Here is an 18202-nt window from a genome sequence, read left to right as displayed (position 1 = left end):
CGCTACGCCATCTATCGTCTCTAATACAAATTTACGATAACCACCGCAAGATGGCTCGACGTATCTCAGTGAGCTGTCAACACGTGAATGGTAGTGGATAAACAAAATGAAATAAATAACCACAGTAATCATTCCAATTCCCTTTAGTTGCTTAATCAAATGAGATACTGGTTCACATTATGTTTCATCCTGGCCTGGTGGGACTTGGGTAGCGTTAGTGGCCAAAGACCTATTGTTCCAGAAACCTATTACACAGAGGAACACCTGTCGGATTTGAGAGCTGAAGTGCGCGAACTATTTTATCATGCATATAATGGTTACCTAAACTATGCCTACCCCCTTGATGAGCTACAACCCTTAACTTGCAGAGGTGTTGATACTTGGGGAAGCTACTCGTTGACGTTGATTGATGCCCTCTCCACGCTTGCCGTTTTAGGCAACCACACAGAGTTCAGACGTGTTGTTAATGTTCTTAGTGAACTGAGTTTTGATTCTGATATCAATGTTTCTGTTTTTGAAACAAATATTAGAATTGTTGGAGGTAGTTTTATTCAAATTTTCTGTTTAACTTGGTAAACGTATTTTTCTTATCTATTCAGGATTGCTTAGTGCTCATTTACTCAGCCATAAAACAGGAATTAATTTAGAGCCAGGATGGCCTTGCAATGGTCCCCTTCTCAGGTTGGCAGAAGATGTAGCTAAGAGACTTTTGCCTGCATTTAATTCTTCTACGGGAATGCCATACGGGACTGTCAATCTTAGGTAACACGAAATTACTATTCAATTGTACATGGAACTGAATTCAACTTATTCATAGGCATGGCGTACCTCCAAATGAAACACCAGTTACATGCACAGCAGGTGTTGGGACCTTCATCATTGAATTTGGAGTGCTGTCGAGGTTGACACAAAATCCCGAGTATGAAGCCGCAGCCATGAGAGCTCTAAAAGCTTTGTGGGAACACCGGTCTGGCATCGATTTGGTTGGTAATCATATCAATGTCGAAACTGGTCAATGGATTGCCACAGACGCTGGAATTGGAGCTGCCATTGATTCATATTATGAATACCTTGTCAAAGGCTCAGCACTCCTTGGCCGGCCAGAGCTGATGGAAATGTTTTGGCATCATCTTGATGGCATCGAACGTTACATGCGCAAGGATGATTGGTACTTTTGGGTCACCATGTCCAAAGGCACCGTTTCTTTGCCCGTCTTCCAGAATTTAGAAGCCTACTGGCCGGGAGTACTCAGCACGATAGGAAAGAATTCAGATGCCATGAAGTCTATCCTCAACTATCACCAAGTGCTTAAACATATCGGCTTTGTTCCAGAGATGTACGATGTTCAACAGCGAGATGTCCGTGCCCATAGAGAAGGTTACCCTCTCAGACCTGAATTTATCGAGTCACTCATGTTTCTCTACCGTGCAACGATGGATAAGAATTTGCTGGCCATGGGCGAGGATGTTCTTCGAGCCATCCAGCACAGCACACGGACGCCATGCGGTTATGCAACCGTTAAAGACACTCGTGATCATCGTCTAGAAGATCGTATGGAATCTTTTTTCCTAGCAGAAACAACCAAGTATTTAATTTAAGGGTATAACACATTTACATTTAAATTTTAATGCTTGTTCGCAATAGATACTTGTTCCTGCTTTTTGATCCTGAAAACTTTATCCATGGCGACGGGCTGTCTGGCAAACCTCATCGAGTGGCTTCGCGATCCTGCATGCTTGACACAGGAGCGTATATTTTCAATACCGAAGCCCACCCTATGGATGCTGGAGCTTTGGACTGTTGTCACGGACCGACTGAGCGAGATATTTGGCAAAAAGTCTGGTTTCCGAAAGATTCACCTGAAACTAGCTCGTTGGATTTTAATGATGATGTTTCATCTTTTCTGTCTTCCCCTGCCATCGAAACTTGCAAAAAACCTGCGTGGCAGTCCTTTTTGTGGGTGAAACATCCTCTCCGATGTCCAGCGTCGTTGTCTGCCTCTAAATCGTGGACAGGAAAACGCAGAAAATCTTCAAATTTTTCGTTGATGACTTGCGAGGCTGCTTCTTTCATGCAGACGCTCTGTGTTGGTGGCGAAATTTGCGATATCTAAGTGTAAACTTTGTACTAAAGATTACTTGTACATTTTTTCCTGGACCAAAGATTGTTGTTGAAACAATAAAAAAGGTTGATAGACTTACAAAAAAAAAAAGATAAATGTCCAAAATTTGTATTGTTGAGATTCGTCAATAGGACGTTACAGGCAAAAAGAAAGTTTAAAATGATCCTCTTAGGAAGGTCAAAAGATGAAAAGGCATCATGGACGGATTCAGTATGGAATGTAGCTACATTACTAGTGAAGAGAGAACCTAACCTTACACTGAAAATTCTTTCTCTGTGTGGACACTATGATCATAAGCAACCATTTCCATGTCTTCTGTTGATTCATATTCTCGAACAGAAGGTATAGTGGTGTGTCTAGCGCCACACCACTTGTCAGAGAAACGGAGAACCAGTACAATAATGATAACAACAAATAAGGCCAATGCTGCCAACGCTGGCCAATAAATGTGAAACATTCTGAAGCACGGAGCTGCTTACTGTTTGTTTGCTAAAAAAAATTATAAAAAATGCTGGGTAATTTGATTTTAAGCTAAAAATAAACAAGGTGGCAGTACCTACTGATTATACGTCAAGCGGTGGTTGGTATTTCGGTGAGGTAACCCAAATTGAGAAAATCCAACGATTGCCTGTATGAGGATCCTGCCAATAGCGCTTGTGGCGCTCTGAACAACAGCAGGCTATATTCAGGATCAGTATGATGGCAAACACAATTGTGCAGACAGCAATTGTAATGTAGAACGGTGTGAAATCTCCTACTAATCTATGTGTGTTGTATGGGTTTTCAAATGATTCGGTTTTGGGAAATCCAGGTCTGAATAATCCGTTTTCCCACGACATTTCAGTCAACTAAATTAATAGTTCATACTAAATAAAAATAAAAAATTTTAATCAACAAGTGCACCACGACAAATAAATAGCTGAAGCCAACAGTTGTCTTGCCACGCCCCACTAAGCGTGTCACGCGTCAAAACAGATACTACTTGGAATCATAAATAAGCGCCAATGGATAAAAAAAGGATTGTAAAAGAGATTTATATACTCCATGAATAAATGAGGAATGAATTACCTTAAAAATAATTCCAACTTAATAAGCAAAGCAAACTTGATTATACGTAGGAAGGAAAATAGTTTACACAAAAATGCCTAGCATTGGAAATTGAAAGTTTGTGTGCAACGTTGCCGTTCATAATAATACCTGGTAGTATCGAGCTATCGAATCGAAGACTTGAAATTCGAAAACACATCGATTATCGAGATTTTAGGTAGCCTACTGCATTTGTATCATTTCACAATAATCATACATTCAATCATGCAACGATAATGAATACATCTATAACCAACAATGGCAATATTTCACATCCAAAAGCCACAAAAAATTATAGCCGCATAAAATAATAAAATAAGGAAGGGGTGATCGAGACTCTAATTTAATATTATAGAGACAATAATAGCGAAGGGAATGCCATGCTTATTCAGGATCGAAAAGTCCATCATTATTTTTTCGTTGTTCTCGAATCGTTGTGCAAGAAACGCTTTCACTACTCATAAACCTGGTCAGTAGATTACACTGTATTGTGCGGCTCAAGATAAAACGTTATCAACTTAAAGCGTTGGTCATTTGCGTAGATGTAGAAGGAAGCCATCACAACGTACAGTCATTCGAAAACTGTGCATTGCGGAACTATTGAGTTATCCTGTATTTAGTGAGTATCAAAAATATGGAGGATGGTGTAAGAAGAAAATATGAGGATGCTCCAGGTCAAGTGTTTGAAGGAAAGTTCGGAATTCGCGATGTTGAAACGAAAAGAGTTCGTGTACATCGTAGCCTCATAAGAAAAGAAGAAGAAGCTTTGCTAGAGTTAATTCATCCAAACATCGACAAACTTCATCAGCGTGAAAGTGATAATGACTACCTGTGGGGCATTTCTTATTTTTTAGAACTTAGAACAGTACGATATCAACAATGGTTTAATTTTTTTTTTTACCGTGTTACCAGGTACTGTGAATGGGACCGGTATTTGGCCACTTTAGATCAGCTGTTCTTGAAGTCGAATGATGCCAGAAAATACAAGGGATGTATGCCACATCATATCGATGGTTTGCTACAATTAGCTAATGGTCTGGAATACATCCATTCAAAGAATTTAGTTCATGGAGACATCAAACCAGAAAATGTCCTCATTGTGGAGGGATCTGCTGGCCAAGATGAGATAATCCTCAAATGGACAAATTTTGGACTGATCAGAAGTGTCAATGAAGCAAGGCAAAACAGTCCTATCAGAAGAAATAAGGCATGGTTAGCACCCGAGTTGCTTCAATTGACAAGACTTATAGGAAATGTAGATGAAATCAGTTATCCAGTAAGCGTCAGGAGCGACGTTTTTGCACTGGGACTTGTTTTTGGTTGTCTGTTATTGAACGGCGAACATCTCTACGGTCCCACCGCAAATGAAAATGAAATTACCGACAACATAGTTAACGGCAATCCCATCAACATGCAAAGTAATACCTGATATACTATGATGATAGTGTTTTCTGATTAAACGAGTTGATTGCTTTACCTAGAAATGGATGGCAAATTACGCGACTGTTACGTGAATGACCTTTTGAAACAAATGTTGAGAAACGACCCCAATGAAAGAATAACATCGAAAGAAGTAGTCGCTCAATTACAATCGATCAAGAATACGGTATAATAAATTAAAGTCGAGCAATCACGTTATGCACATGTCAATTTTTTTCAATTTAGCTCTCTGGAAAAGAAAAAGAATTACTTGAACTGTGTGGGCGTGATTCGCGAGAGGATCTCACGGAAAAAATAAAAGAATTAGTTCAGTTCGGAATTAACGTGAACGCAAAGGACAAAGACGGAACGAATGTGCTCCATCTTTTGTGTCGGAACTATTCAAACCCAAAATTTACCGACGCAATTCAACTCGTAATCGAAAGCGGAATCGACGTGAATGCAAGGGACAACTATGGAATGAATGCCATTCATTATTTGTGTCGGTACCATTCAAGCCAAACCTTAATTAACGGAATTGAAGTCTTGAATCAATCCGGAATCGACGCAAAGGCAATAACCGACGATGGATCGAATGCGCTCCATTATCTATGTCGATACAATTCAACCCCAAATTTAGTCGACGCAGTTGGTATTTTGACTAAATTCGGAGTGGATATGATGCTGCCGGACAACGCTGGATGGAATGCATATTATTATTCGCTTAATAAAGTTAACAAAGGGATGAAAATTTGGTTCGACCGCGAAAAACCAATAGGGGGCGGTGGCTTTGGTATGGTATTCAAAGGGAAGTTCGGAGGTCGTGAAGTGGCAGTAAAAAGAGTTGAAATGCGTCATGTGGACAAAAGAGAAAAAGACGCAATGCTAAAATTGGATCATCCGAACATCGTCAAACTTCTTCATTATGAAACGGACAACGACTTTATGTAAGACATTTTTTTTCTGGTTTAAAATAACAATATGATTCCAAAATTGATTTGTTTTTTTCGTTCTCACGTTAAAGGTACTACGCATTGGAATTATGTGTCGCTTCTTTAGATCAACTTTTCCTGAAGTCGGATCATCCCAAAAAATACAACGGACCTATGCCACCTCCTATCGAAATATTCCGGCAATTAGCTACAGGCTTGGCATACATCCATTCCATGAACTTAATTCATCGAGACATTAAACCGGAAAATATCCTCATTATGCGAAAGCCTGGAAAAATTGAAGAGATAATAATGAAATGGTCTGATTTTGGACTGGCCAAATCCGTAAACGAAAAGGGACTTCACTCGTGGTCTGGAGTGAAAGGAACCAGAACTTGGTACGCACCCGAAGTGCTGGAAAAACTCATCAACGAAAAAAAGGCGGAAAACGAAGAGTTTTGGGGCACCGTCAAGAGCGATGTGTTTGTCCTCGGCCTCGTCTTTGGTTATATTTTCTTGGATGGAGAGCATCTATTCGGCTCAAGTGAAACCGACATTCACTTAAATATAACTAGAAGCGATCCGGTGAATATGAAGAGTAATCCCAATTTAATTCCCTATTATTTTACTCTTCTATTCATGAACACTTGGTGGCTTAATTCTAGATATTGATGCCGAATTGCGCAAATATTATGAAAATGACTTACTAAAAAAAATGTTGGAACACGATTCGGTAAAAAGAATAAGTTCGAAAGAAGTCGTCAAACAACTGGAATCCATTAAGAATAAAGTAATATTATTTTTTTGTAAGTGGGGAAGTAGCAACGTGAACAATCGTAAATCCAATCCTCCAATTTAGCTGGCTGAAAAAGAAAAAGAATTTCGACAACTTTGTGCTCGTGGCTCTTTGTCTGATCTAAAAAGAAGAGCCAACGACTTCATTCGCATTGGAATCGATATGAATGCAAAGGACAATAATGGAAGGAATGCGCTCCATAATTTGTGTAAATCAAGTTCAAGCCCACATTTAATTGACGCCATTCAACTCTTAATCCCACTGGGAATTGATGTGAATGCAAAGGAATCTATTTGGCAACGGAATGCGCTCCATTATTTGTGTGAATCAAATTCAAGCCCAAATTTAATTGGCGCCATTCAACTCTTAATCCAACTGGGAATTGATGTGAATGCAAAGGACGATGATGGATGTAATGCGCTCCATATTTTGTGTGAATCAAATTCAAGCCCAAATTTAATTGAGGCCATTCAACTCTTAATCCAACTGGGAATTGATGTGAATGCAAAGGACTTTTTAAAAAGGAATGCGCTCCATTATTTGTGTGAATCAAATTCAAGCCCAAATTCAATTGACGCCATTCAACTCTTAATCCCACTGGGAATTGATGTGAATGCAAAGGACATTTGGGGAAGGAATGCTCGAAGTTATTTACGCGATAATGGTAAGATTAGGAGTAAGGACGAAATCCTAGAACTGCTCGACGCAGCACTTGTTGTTTGAATCACAACTCGTTTCTAGGCGATGCAATGCACTTTGACGACGAAGAATGAAAATATAGCACCTGTCGCATACTCCGAATTATTTTGCCATTTACCCCTTGAAAACTCAAATTTCCCGCTTTCTTGGCTGTATTGCTCAGGCCGACGGACTTTCAAAAATAAAAAAAAAATGACTGCATCGCCGTACGTCTTGTCAATTGATTATCCCTTTAGCCATGTTGATTGCGACTCATTCGACAATTAATAAATTCTTTGTGCGCAGACGACTTTTAAATAAAAGAAAGTATCAAAGCATAAGGCCAGTGATTCAATATCGGTTCAACAAGCCTCATCTCTCATTGGATAAGTATCTCATTTCATTTCAACTTTCTAGCAAACTCTAAAGGAACTGATACAGGAAAACAATTAGAACAGTAAAGAACCTAAGTAAACAATGAAAAAATAATAATGAAGAAAAAAAATATCTCGGATGATGAATAAAAACACCCAATTTTCTTCGTCATAAAAAAGGCAAATAAGAAGCCGCTTTTCCTAGAAGAGCTAACTGCGAACGTTTAACAATTCCACTAGTCAAATGAAAGAAATTTTCACGTGAAAACAGTACGACCGTCAAACTTGGCAATCCCGCGGACAATCAAATCTGTTCCTGCCAGCTGTGTTGCAATTTAGCAAACCATTGAAAAAAACAAACAAACAAAAGAAAGTAAAAGCAAGTAAAAACAAAAAAAAAACATTGACAAAGGCTGTATACACCGATACAGATTTAGCAAATTGAAAAAGTGTGTAGCTCACATCAACACCACAGCCATTTAATAATACAATTACTTAAATAAGTTTTTAAACCCCTTATACTATATGCTATACTATTCTATCCATTTGTTTTTAGCCAAATCATCTGCTTGTATACAATTGATTTTACAATTTTTTAAACGACCAGACAAAAACCGAGCAAATGCCACTTTTCCTGGTGTGACCTTCAAAAGTTTGGGAAAACAAAATGCGAAAATTCAATCAAATCAAGTCGGCAAGAAAGAGTGATTGTTTTTCAAACGATTCTGCCAAGCCACCTGTTTCCCCATTTCTGACAAAAACGCAGGCCCCTTGCATTGTTCGTCAGGTCGAACAATGCAATGTCAAACCTCACTCTATGGCGACATCGAAGCAGAAATGGAGCCCAAAAAGGCGAAACATGGCCAGAAAAAAAAGAAAAAAAGACGTAATCAGTGCATTCTTACACTGCATCATTTTCAAGGATCTCTGGCAAATCAATAAAAGGAAAACAAAAAAATAAACGGTTACAACTTGAAAAAAAATCACCGCCAAATAACTGGGAGAGGAGAGGGGTCGAGATTTTAGGCCCTTCAGAGATGTCATTGTACGATGACACATGCAAAACGAAAGAACAAAAACTAGCTAACAACTAACCTGGAAATGGAGCAGAGAACTTCCTCCGTTACGAATTGCATTCAAACGCAGCACATCCATCGATGAGCGATCTGCTTTACACTGGGCGATTGGGTCGTGGTTGCTGCATTCCCGTCGAGGGCGCCAATTGTTTCTCAATCAGCTGACCGACTTGCCATCGTCGTTTTTCTTTACGTTTGATACATCATCTGATTTGAAAACTAAATTTTTTGTCAGTCGATTGTTCCTGAAAACTTTTGTCTTCAACACTGAAACCCTTACAATACGGAAACAGAAAATGAGACGAGTAGAAAGCGACACGTAACACATCCTTTGTGGCTGTCAGTTAAAATGGCAATGGTGAAACTGGTCAGTTGGTGAGCGCGATTTGGCGCTTTATTTACCCTCCCCACTCCAGTTCCTCGACAGCATTGCCAACTCACGCTAGAAACAAAATAAAATAATTAATCGCGAAAAAATGGCAATGGAATTATGAAATGTTGAACTGAATTTCATACTGTGAATTGAATTTAAGAATTTCGAATAATTAAGAAATCAGTTTCTGATGCTGATGATTTTTTAAGGTATCAACAAACATCGTTGCATTGGCCAAACCAATGTTACTGAACAGAGTTTTGTATTGCAGAGAATCGACAACTAGGAAATATAAAGTAAAAATAAAAAGAAACATTATTTCATCATGCTCAGTTTCCATCACGCAAATCAATCCTGAAAATAAACAGGGATGGCAAAAACATGTTCAGCAATCATATAGAATGAGATTCACACATGTGCAGTTGGTAAAACAGCCAGGTAATTGCTGTTTGCAAGACTACAATGTCCCTACAGAGACATGAACGTACATTGATAATGGGATTTGAAGGACTTTTCATGTTCGTTGGTGCCTTTTGTTTGTGGTCGTAGTATTTGCTGGCACACTGGGTTGTGGAAAACGTTTGCGTTGCTTAAATTTCTTCTTCCAAAAGCCACCCATTAAAATTCGTGTGTGCACCCGGGTTCACTTCCGCATGCCTGTCGTCGTATAGAAATCCCCCATTGATCCCAATACTTATCTGGATCCATACTTTGTCTCCGGCTTGCAAACGTACAATACTTTGAACGGTGATTGGATTTAGATTATCCGGATATAGCTGGCCTTTGTTAACTTGACTGATTGCTATTCTTTCACCATTTTTATAAAGGTTCGCGCCTAGTTCCCTTAGCACTGGAACTGGAACCATAGGAAATTGCGCGAGTCCAGTAAAAGAAAAGAAGTAAGTTCCGTTGACGGGTGCTGTGAATACGCCGCTTGGCAAATCCATGGCTCCTCCAATGTTGACTAAGCTACGCTCAAACGGAAGTGGAACGTCACTTTGCGAAAAATGTTTGTCTTTCTGTACGTAGAAGTATATTGGCCTTGTTTTTATGTCTTGATATCCAATCTTCTTCTGGAAACCTGAAATATGATAACGTTTAAAATCTTTGCCTTTTTTTGCCTTTTTTTTCCCTGTAATTTGGAAAACAAGAATTTTTTCAAGAATTTGATTTTGACATACCTCCTTTGCAGATTTACCAAAATGACAGTTAATTAAATCAAAGACGTGACTACTATTCACCAACCTGGTTCATTAGGTAGTTTATCAAATTGGCAGAAAACCGTTTCTATTTGTTTGTCTCCCCTGACTGAGTAGATCCCGTTGAGAGTGTGCCCCATCCGCCGCAAATCTTCGCACGATCTCGGCATTGCCTCTGTTTCTGCCTCCGTTTTCGCCTCCGTTTTCGCCTCCGTTTTCGCCTCCGTTTTTGCCTTTCCATGACATCGGAACGGCGTCACTTGGTACTGGAAGGAGCCATTAAGCGGATTGCTATAATGGAGGCGCATAACAGGTTGAAGACCACGACCGTGTATCGAAACTAAATTCCAGCCCCGATTTGAATTGCCAACGCGTTTTTTTTTATTCAAATAAATAGATCGCACGTACACTTCTCAGAATGGTTTTTGTCAACGAGTTTGTGGCAGTGTTCCGGTGAAACGTTTCCCTTTTGCCGTTTTTGTAGTAATACCAAGAATAGGCGGTCCCATTGTAGTTGAACGGCAAATTCCTGCAATGGAGCTGCAACATCAACGACGAATTTTAAAACAACGACATTTCCCATAAATCAGAGCTTTAATCGAAATACCACGATGATTTGTGCGCAGTTTTCGGACAATTGCCTCAACGCTTCGATTTGTCTATCGCTTGCGTAATAATTGATTAGCCTCGAGTAACATCCAGGTTCTGTGCAATTTCCAATGCCCATTTGCGACTGGCTGTCATGCAAAATGGATGTTGTGCCTTTGACAGGATCAAACTTCCAGTTACCACCATTCGCCTCGGCTGCCTTTATGTCGCAATGAACGTGGATTGGTGGATCACCGATGCCATGGCCGTCTGGATCAATCCAGTACATACCGGACGGGGACGACGGATTGGCGGCGACGATTTCATGGCAAGTACGATGAGTTGCGATCTGACGACGGATTTCGACATTCTCTTTCAAAGGGTCATGTCCTTTTTCTAGAACAGCCAAAAGTGAATCTTGTATTTCAATTTTGGCTTCCAGTCGACCGACTTTCATCTCCAAATCAATAATTTTGGCTTGCAAATGTTCTTTAATTTCGACCTGTCAGCGAATACGTAAGACAAACATTATGAATCAATGCAACAAGAAAAGATATGAATGTGGACTCACATAGTTTTTCTCAAGTTGTTCAATTCTTGCTTGAAGATCAGGTGGAGCAGCCATGAGACAGCACGTGGACAGCGTCAAAATAAGAAGAAATGATCGCATTGTCCCGGAGAATTGATGTCCCATCCTTTCGTCTTCGCACAGAGGCTTAGAATGAAATGCCGAGTAAAGTATAAACTGGTTTAAATGCCTTTATGGTGTTTTGAAAAGATATTCGTTCAAAAAAAGAGGTCAGTTGCAGTAGTAATTTAAGAATCCATTTATCTGATGTTATCTGCAGGAAATAGCGCAAACGTCATTTCTTCCTAGTTTCAGCGTATTTCCCAGATTGCGAAAGCAAGTCTCAAGGACGCTGTTAAACTGTTCCAAAAACCATGAACGATAGCCCGTCATTGATACTCGCAATCGCTTTTTTGTTCTCCTTTTTCACGAATTAATCGCGCCTCTGGTTCTCTTCTTTCACGTTGACTTTGCCTCTTCCTTTCTCTTCTTTTGGGAATCGAACAGCATTTCGGTTTCTTGGTCATCTTTCTCATGTCTTTTCCTCTTCGTTTCTTTAACTTTAAGGTGATGCTAGTTGATCCTAAAAAATGAAACAAACATGAAAAACCGAACCCATTTTTCCTTGACAAAAGAATAAAAACTAAAAGTGATGGATCAATACAGAATAAAATGAAATATTCCAAAAATAACTCACGTTTTTTTTTGCGACGCGTTGTTTTATTTTTGATATACTTCTTTTCTCCAGTTGGTACGTTACACATTCTCCTTTATCCTATGTTTAACTGTTCGCAAAATGATTGAATGACTCATTATAAAGGAAATTTCAAAAGAAAAAAGACATTATGTAGTGATAAGACACGCATTAGAAAAACTCTGACTTTCATCAGTCCGTATCAGAGAACCATCAGCTAGATTGGCAGGAGGCAACGCGAGGCAGACAATTTGTACACATACCTCAACAAATGTCTTAAGGTTATCTAGATTTAAGTTTGGAGTTGAACTCATTCTGGCGAGTAGCAGTCGTTGTTTACCTTTCGAAAGGCACACACAACTCGGTGCTTTTGATATCCAAACTGTTTTTAACATACGAGATACGTGGCAAGGAAAACTTACTGACTTTCAAACGTTTCGTGAAACGATATTTAATCGTGTTGCTTTGAAATTTACTCGAGTTTACTCAAATAACATGACTAAATTTTTAACGTACCAGATATTTGGATTCACGTATCTGTTGACGGACGAACTTGGTGATCGACGCACAAATTTGCCAGTGTACATTTTACCTTCTACAAAATTCAATGAGAATAAGATTCATGGCTACCACTTTCAGCTCGCAACACAATTTAGACGACACATAACACTCCACTTTAAATATTACATCAATCGACAATTCTTTTATCTAATTGACATCGACATGATCATTTGATCACACTGTTTTGAACTAGTCAGTAAATATGCAATTATGCACAGCAAGGCAATATGTTTCTGTTCAATGCACGTTACGGTGATCTGTTTCTACATGAGCCAAACAAAGTTGTAGAGTGCAAAAATATGTAGTAATTATACATCTAAACAGGTAGTAATAAGAATATTTTGAAATGTTGAGTTACCAAACTATGCAGTTAGCTACTTGGTAAAGCATGTGCTTCAAAAGCCAAAAGTCAGAGGTTCAAATCTCTGCAAACCCGTTGTTCTTTAACGGTTAATTGTTTATTTACTCCCTCTGAAATGGCGATTACAAATACCAACACAGGTTAAACTGCTCAAATGAAGCTTTCGTGTCCAGCAAAGTCCTAATATGCTGAGGCCAGCCTGTGGAAAGTACCGTTCTTCGAGGGCAAAATCCCTACTGTTACTTCAGATGAATATTCATTTCACTTTTCGGATTCACAAGATTTGTTGACAAATTTGGCACCGTAAATCACATACTAGTCATACTCGACGCTGTCAGATTTTTAAGTTTTACCGTTCTCGTACGTAAAGCACAATATTTTTTTGACGTTGCATTTACAAAATTTCTATAAACTAGATAAATATTAATTTAAACGTATTAAAGATATTTTGTAAAAGTAATAAAAATGAAACAAATATTCGCTAGCATCTGGCAACACTTTCCCTTTCCTACTAAATAGTCCAAAAATGGCGACATCCGGCACGGTTACTTGTTTAGCTAGGGAGAGCATCCAACTCTCAGTGAAGAACCACCACCCGCAATGGCTGACACGCGTTCTGGACGTTGTCATGGTCCTGCAAGAGCGTCCTTCGGCTTCCCCACTTTGGAATCAGAAAACTATTCGGTAATTGGTTATATTAAAGGTTTTAGCTAGTCGTTAAGTGCAATATCATTTATAAATTTAAAGCCAATAGTTAATTATGTTGATAACTTTCTAAACGTATTAGGTGGAAAGCATTTGCTTTATCTGTGAACTTCCCGCCTAAAACTGCTTGAACGTAAAATGGGTTTTAAAGCATGGTCAACGTACATGTATAAGCTCATGAGTGAATGGTTGCTCAGTTCTTCATACAAGAGTTATTATTCCTGAGGTTCAGGTCAATCTCCTCATAAATCATCATTGTCATTGGCTGGAATGGTGGATTGAGATCTTCTACCACCCTTGTGTTTCAGTAATGTTATATTTCATTTGAACTGTTGCTGTTCTCTTTTTTTTAAATATTTATTTCCAATATTGCTTTTAGTGTTACTGTCAACTGTACAAGGCCGGCCCAGCAGACTATTGAAGACGCCCAACATAAGCACTGTAGCAGGGAATGTGTTGAAAGTAGGTACTACACCAATCATGTTTTAATGTTCTTAATTTCCATTTTTTTTTCTTTTTTATTTGTAGTTGGGTCTAATTTATTGTTGGGTCAATTGGCTTCATTTGCAATTCTATATATTAGAATATATAGATAATTAGAATATACAATTACATATATGTTAGAATATATATAATTGCGGAAGTATCTTGATGCAACCATTACATGGGGGGACGGGCCGTTAGCGAAAAGAATGCCCGTTAGCTTGTTCTTTTCTTGTATAGATTTACGAGGTTAAACGGAAACCCATGTTGGTAACAGTCCTTTGACATTCTCAGCACACAACATGACAAATCAGCAGTTCGACCGTTGTAGATTTCCTAGGGATAGTAGAGGTATGTTGAGGATTGTGAAAAAAGAAAATTTTGGTACACAAGTGTAGAACTAGTGTTATAAAACGTTTGGGGGAAAAGTTGCTGGAACTATTTTCTCGCCCCGCCATTTTGAGGGAAAAATGGCCGAACTCTTGCCGTCAACCAATAAATTTTGAGGAGAGCAGGCTGATTAGAGGAAGGATTTGGAGTCGCTCATTTCAGTGGTCAGCGGGTGTAAGTTAGAACTAAGTAAGAATTCTAGGTGAATTTAATAACTAATAAAGGTATTTGAGAAAAATATTGAATTACGTTTTTTTTTAGGGTAAAGAACATTGTTGAAGAAGAAAGCACGGATATCTAAATCTAGCTCGTATATGGTTGTCATTTACTGTGGGGTGAGATGGATCATGTTGCCAATTGAAATGTTGTCAATGTTGCTGTTGCATTGGACAAACGGGTGTGTTTAACAAATGGATGTGAAAGTTACACAAGCCATAATGGTATTCATGTAAAAGGTATTTAGATTAGATTGCTGTTCAGCCTCCATTTCTTTTTTTTTTTTATGTTTCTATTTTTTTAAATATTAACCTAATGCATGTTGCAGACTTAACAGCCATGAAGATGACAACTCAAATAAACCTGTTGGACTGAAGGTGGTTGGTGAAGAAAAAAGGTCTTGTTCCATTTCCATACCATCTTCTAAAAAAAACGATTAAACAAAAGCACGTACGTCTATTTTCTTTCAACGGCCGTCCTAGCAGGTCTGTTGTTGAGTTCAACGTCGTGAAATTCATCTTTGTCGGATGCCCGTCAGCAGTTGAGTTTAGTTGACTGTTTTAATTAGCTATTTGTTAATAACTATGCTGGTGTTCTTTGATTTGATAGGTACTGAGCTGCTCCTTTTTAAAATGTTTTGTTGCATTCATTGCCCATAGGTGCAATTACCACGTACATGAAGCTTTCTGCCAAACGCGATCGTCCATACTTCCTGTAAATGGAGGCTACTAGTGCGTGGGTTGACTGAGTATATAGCACGTAGTGGCATTTAGGCAAGTCCTGAAAAAATATGGGTTGCTCTGGTTAACGCTCGAATGATTTAAGAAAAGTAATGGATGGTGAGTGAATGTGGCGACGCAGTTGTTCGCTGTAAATTTCCATGAACATATATATATATATCTATATATGTATATAAAGTATATTAAATGGTTTGGTTTTCATCGTCTTTTTAAAATGGCAGCACCTGCTGTGTGTTATTTCTAACAAGGTTACGACATATTTCCACATAGCTTGCCATTTACGCAGTTATTTGTTAAACAAGAGTTGAAACAGAAATTTTGAAAAGTAGAAAGTGAAAGAATTTTAAGAAAGTGGAACAGTATATTGTTTTATGGTAGCTGTTATGTTTATTGCAGCAAGCTCGCAATGCAAGGGCAACCAAAACTTGGCATTGACAGCTTACAGATTAAAAAAAAATAACAAATTAATGAATTCTTGATCTAAACAATACAATTAATATTTATTTCATATTACTATTATTTACAGGATTGTTGACAGGCTATATCAGCCATTTTTTACTACAGATGTTGTGCTTGTTGTATCATAACCCATGCCAAAGTATATGAATTATGAGAATTTGCTCACATTTCTTTGAAAAAAAATTATATTACTTCATATCATATTTGTCGTGGACGGAAAATATGAACTTTAGCATAAAATACAAATATAAGTTGAAAATAAAAGAGACTTATTTTTGAAATGCGAGTTAATCTTTTTTCACGATTATGGGATGCATTACCTGTGGCGTTCGTAGCGGGAGATTTTTTAGAACCATCCTGGTGCAGATATTACGAGGTTATTTTTTCACGATTATGGGCTACGTTACCCGTGGCGTTCGTAGCGGGATTTTTTGGAACCATCCTAAACGCAGCCTTACGCATTAGTCATAACGTGATACTAAAATCGATTACACTACAATTACAAGAAACAGGTTATGTGGTACAGGTTCTATTCGGTATTTCGAAAGTCTTGAGTTCAAACCTCAAGAAGAGAAAGCATAAGTCACATTTTTTGCGTAAGGCGTTTGCAAGTAAATTCAAGGTAATTTGTTTACACTTGTCCAAAAGTGTTCTGCACGGTAATAAATGTTCTGATTATTTTCGAGACATCTAGCGGAGAAAATAACAATTCATTTTCATTGCCTTCACAGCTGTTCTGGTCAGGTACAATACTTAAACTTTTTAAGTAAGAGTTCAAAACAAGTGTATAATTTTAACAAACAATTATTTGTTCTTTAGTCATTCAATCCACTGATTGTTCTCGGCTTCGAGCTTGAAGGAATCAAACTCCTGATCAATTGTTTAACAGTGGGCTCAACAAACTTGCCCAGTGTGACACATTTTCTGTCTTTTCATAGCTGAACAGTTGTAGTGAATTTGAAAAGGATTCTCATTGCGGTCAGCCATCCCAGATGTAAGAAAAGTTGGCAGCAAAGGTGTAAATTTTCATGATTCGTCAATCACATTCCAACTTCAGGTAGAGTGTTTTTCTTATTAAATTTATCTTGACCTGAGGATGAGTGAAACGATTGCCTAATTACAAATGACAACTTGTCTGCAAGTTTACTTCAAACGTAACATGTTCACATACATGACACAGCCTACATTATCCTTATTTGTTCTGAGTTTGCTATTTGGTTGTCTAATTGGAATTTTAGTTTTTGAATGAGATTCAGGTCTGATGTTGCAGGTGTTACATTAACGGATTATATTCTTATTCACTAACATTTCAAGGACCAATTTCTTCCTCTTAAAATTTACTTGTAAGTAAAAATGAAGCTTTTATATAAATGTGTATTATCTACGTAACTCTTTCCTGTTCAATAGGAAAGGATTTTGTTCATTCTGGGAACGTGTCTATCAACAATGCAAGCTCCAATGGGACTTGTTGTATGCTGTACGTGTATATATCAAGTATGTTATCATTTTCAGTTGTCTCTTCCGAAGCTTCTCCCAGAAGAATATGCTAAGCAATCAATTCACGAATCATATAAGGTATGAAATATATATATGAAACAAGAGGTTTTATGCTTAATGGAGTTTTATTGTCTTATAGATTAATCATCTGAGAAGGTTCCTTGTTTGGGGCAAGGTACTGAATGAAGTATTATGATTGGATACACTACATGGAATTTCTACACTATATTCACATTCCCCAAACGGTATTTAAAATTCAAAAAATGAAGTGCATATCTGGGCTCCCTTCTTTCTGTAGCCCCGTTTCCCCTTGACTTTCTAATAAGCCCGTAGGGGGTCATGCCCCTACTGTCGGTATATTTAAAAACAACATATACCACGGTTTGGAGGGCTCTGGCCGGAAAGGGGACGTGGGGTGCCGCGTAGTCCGATGATGTGTTCACGGAGAGCGACGTGGCTGCCCACAAATCCGAACTAAAGGTTAATCGCTCCTGTAAAAATGTTCCAAATCTTCGGCTCTTCTTCCGGCTTCTCTTAGCCAATCACCGGGTAATCTCCCCGGTGGGTCAACAAGGCAGCGTCTCCCCCTGCCTGGGTTGACGGCAACTATGAAAGGGCTATTGTGCCCTTTTTAAGTTGCAAAAATAATTCTAAAGTGCAGAGAATTGTCAATAAAATTTTTTTTAAACAACATTTTTTGGAAAAGTTGTATTTATTATTGACCTATTCACACTTTATCAAGTTGTACTTAAATTCACATAGTCGATAGTAACATCTAATAAGTGTGTATCCATTTACACACTAGTGTATTTCAGGCTTCTTGAGGAATCGAACCTCATACAATTGGTACGCTAGACCAGCGGCGTTCCGTTCACCCATGACGGT

The 18202-nt window shown here is 38.4% G+C and overlaps 3 protein-coding genes and 1 long non-coding RNA gene across 8 annotated transcripts; 3 read left to right on the top strand and 1 right to left on the bottom strand.

Moving 5' to 3' along the window:
• The first annotated feature begins 65 nt into the window (after positions 1 to 65).
• Positions 66 to 2218, top strand: LOC130685685 (ER degradation-enhancing alpha-mannosidase-like protein 2). Its single transcript, XM_057509087.2, has 4 exons — positions 66 to 541; positions 600 to 762; positions 818 to 1585; positions 1645 to 2218. Exons 1-4 carry the CDS (start codon positions 160 to 162, stop codon positions 2111 to 2113), a joined length of 1782 nt encoding a protein of 593 aa, XP_057365070.1. The 5' UTR covers positions 66 to 159; the 3' UTR covers positions 2114 to 2218.
• A 1556-nt stretch (positions 2219 to 3774) lies between these two features.
• LOC130692725 (uncharacterized) lies at positions 3775 to 7679 on the top strand. The gene is made up of 6 exons (XM_057516147.2): positions 3775 to 4626; positions 4690 to 4814; positions 4874 to 5574; positions 5652 to 6157; positions 6225 to 6349; positions 6419 to 7679. Exons 1-6 carry the CDS (start codon positions 3843 to 3845, stop codon positions 7076 to 7078), a joined length of 2901 nt encoding a protein of 966 aa, XP_057372130.1. The 5' UTR covers positions 3775 to 3842; the 3' UTR covers positions 7079 to 7679.
• A 1489-nt stretch (positions 7680 to 9168) lies between these two features.
• On the bottom strand, positions 9169 to 11376 carry LOC130703351 (uncharacterized). Its single transcript, XM_057524870.2, has 5 exons — positions 11215 to 11376; positions 10663 to 11145; positions 10464 to 10595; positions 10102 to 10395; positions 9169 to 9937 (listed from the first exon to the last, which is right to left on the bottom strand). Exons 1-4 carry the CDS (start codon positions 11335 to 11337, stop codon positions 10312 to 10314), a joined length of 822 nt encoding a protein of 273 aa, XP_057380853.2. The 5' UTR covers positions 11338 to 11376; the 3' UTR covers positions 9169 to 9937; positions 10102 to 10311.
• A 2038-nt stretch (positions 11377 to 13414) lies between these two features.
• Positions 13415 to 15869, top strand: LOC130703443 (uncharacterized). Of its 5 annotated transcripts, none has more exons than XR_009004677.2 (8): positions 13415 to 13511; positions 13615 to 13839; positions 13912 to 13994; positions 14256 to 14366; positions 14445 to 14594; positions 14667 to 14860; positions 14950 to 15161; positions 15231 to 15869. It is a non-coding gene; the product is annotated as an uncharacterized LOC130703443 (long non-coding RNA). The 5 variants fall into 5 exon arrangements; XR_009004686.2 differs by having other exon boundaries at positions 13912 to 13998; XR_009421166.1 differs by having other exon boundaries at positions 14256 to 14594.
• The last annotated feature ends 2333 nt before the right edge of the window (positions 15870 to 18202 follow it).

The sequence above is a fragment of the Daphnia carinata genome, chromosome 6 (assembly GCF_022539665.2).
Source record: "Daphnia carinata strain CSIRO-1 chromosome 6, CSIRO_AGI_Dcar_HiC_V3, whole genome shotgun sequence".
Lineage (NCBI taxonomy): Eukaryota > Metazoa > Arthropoda > Branchiopoda > Diplostraca > Daphniidae > Daphnia > Daphnia carinata.
Note: the sequence above shows the minus strand (reverse complement) of the source record. Positions and strands in the feature narration are given on the sequence as shown.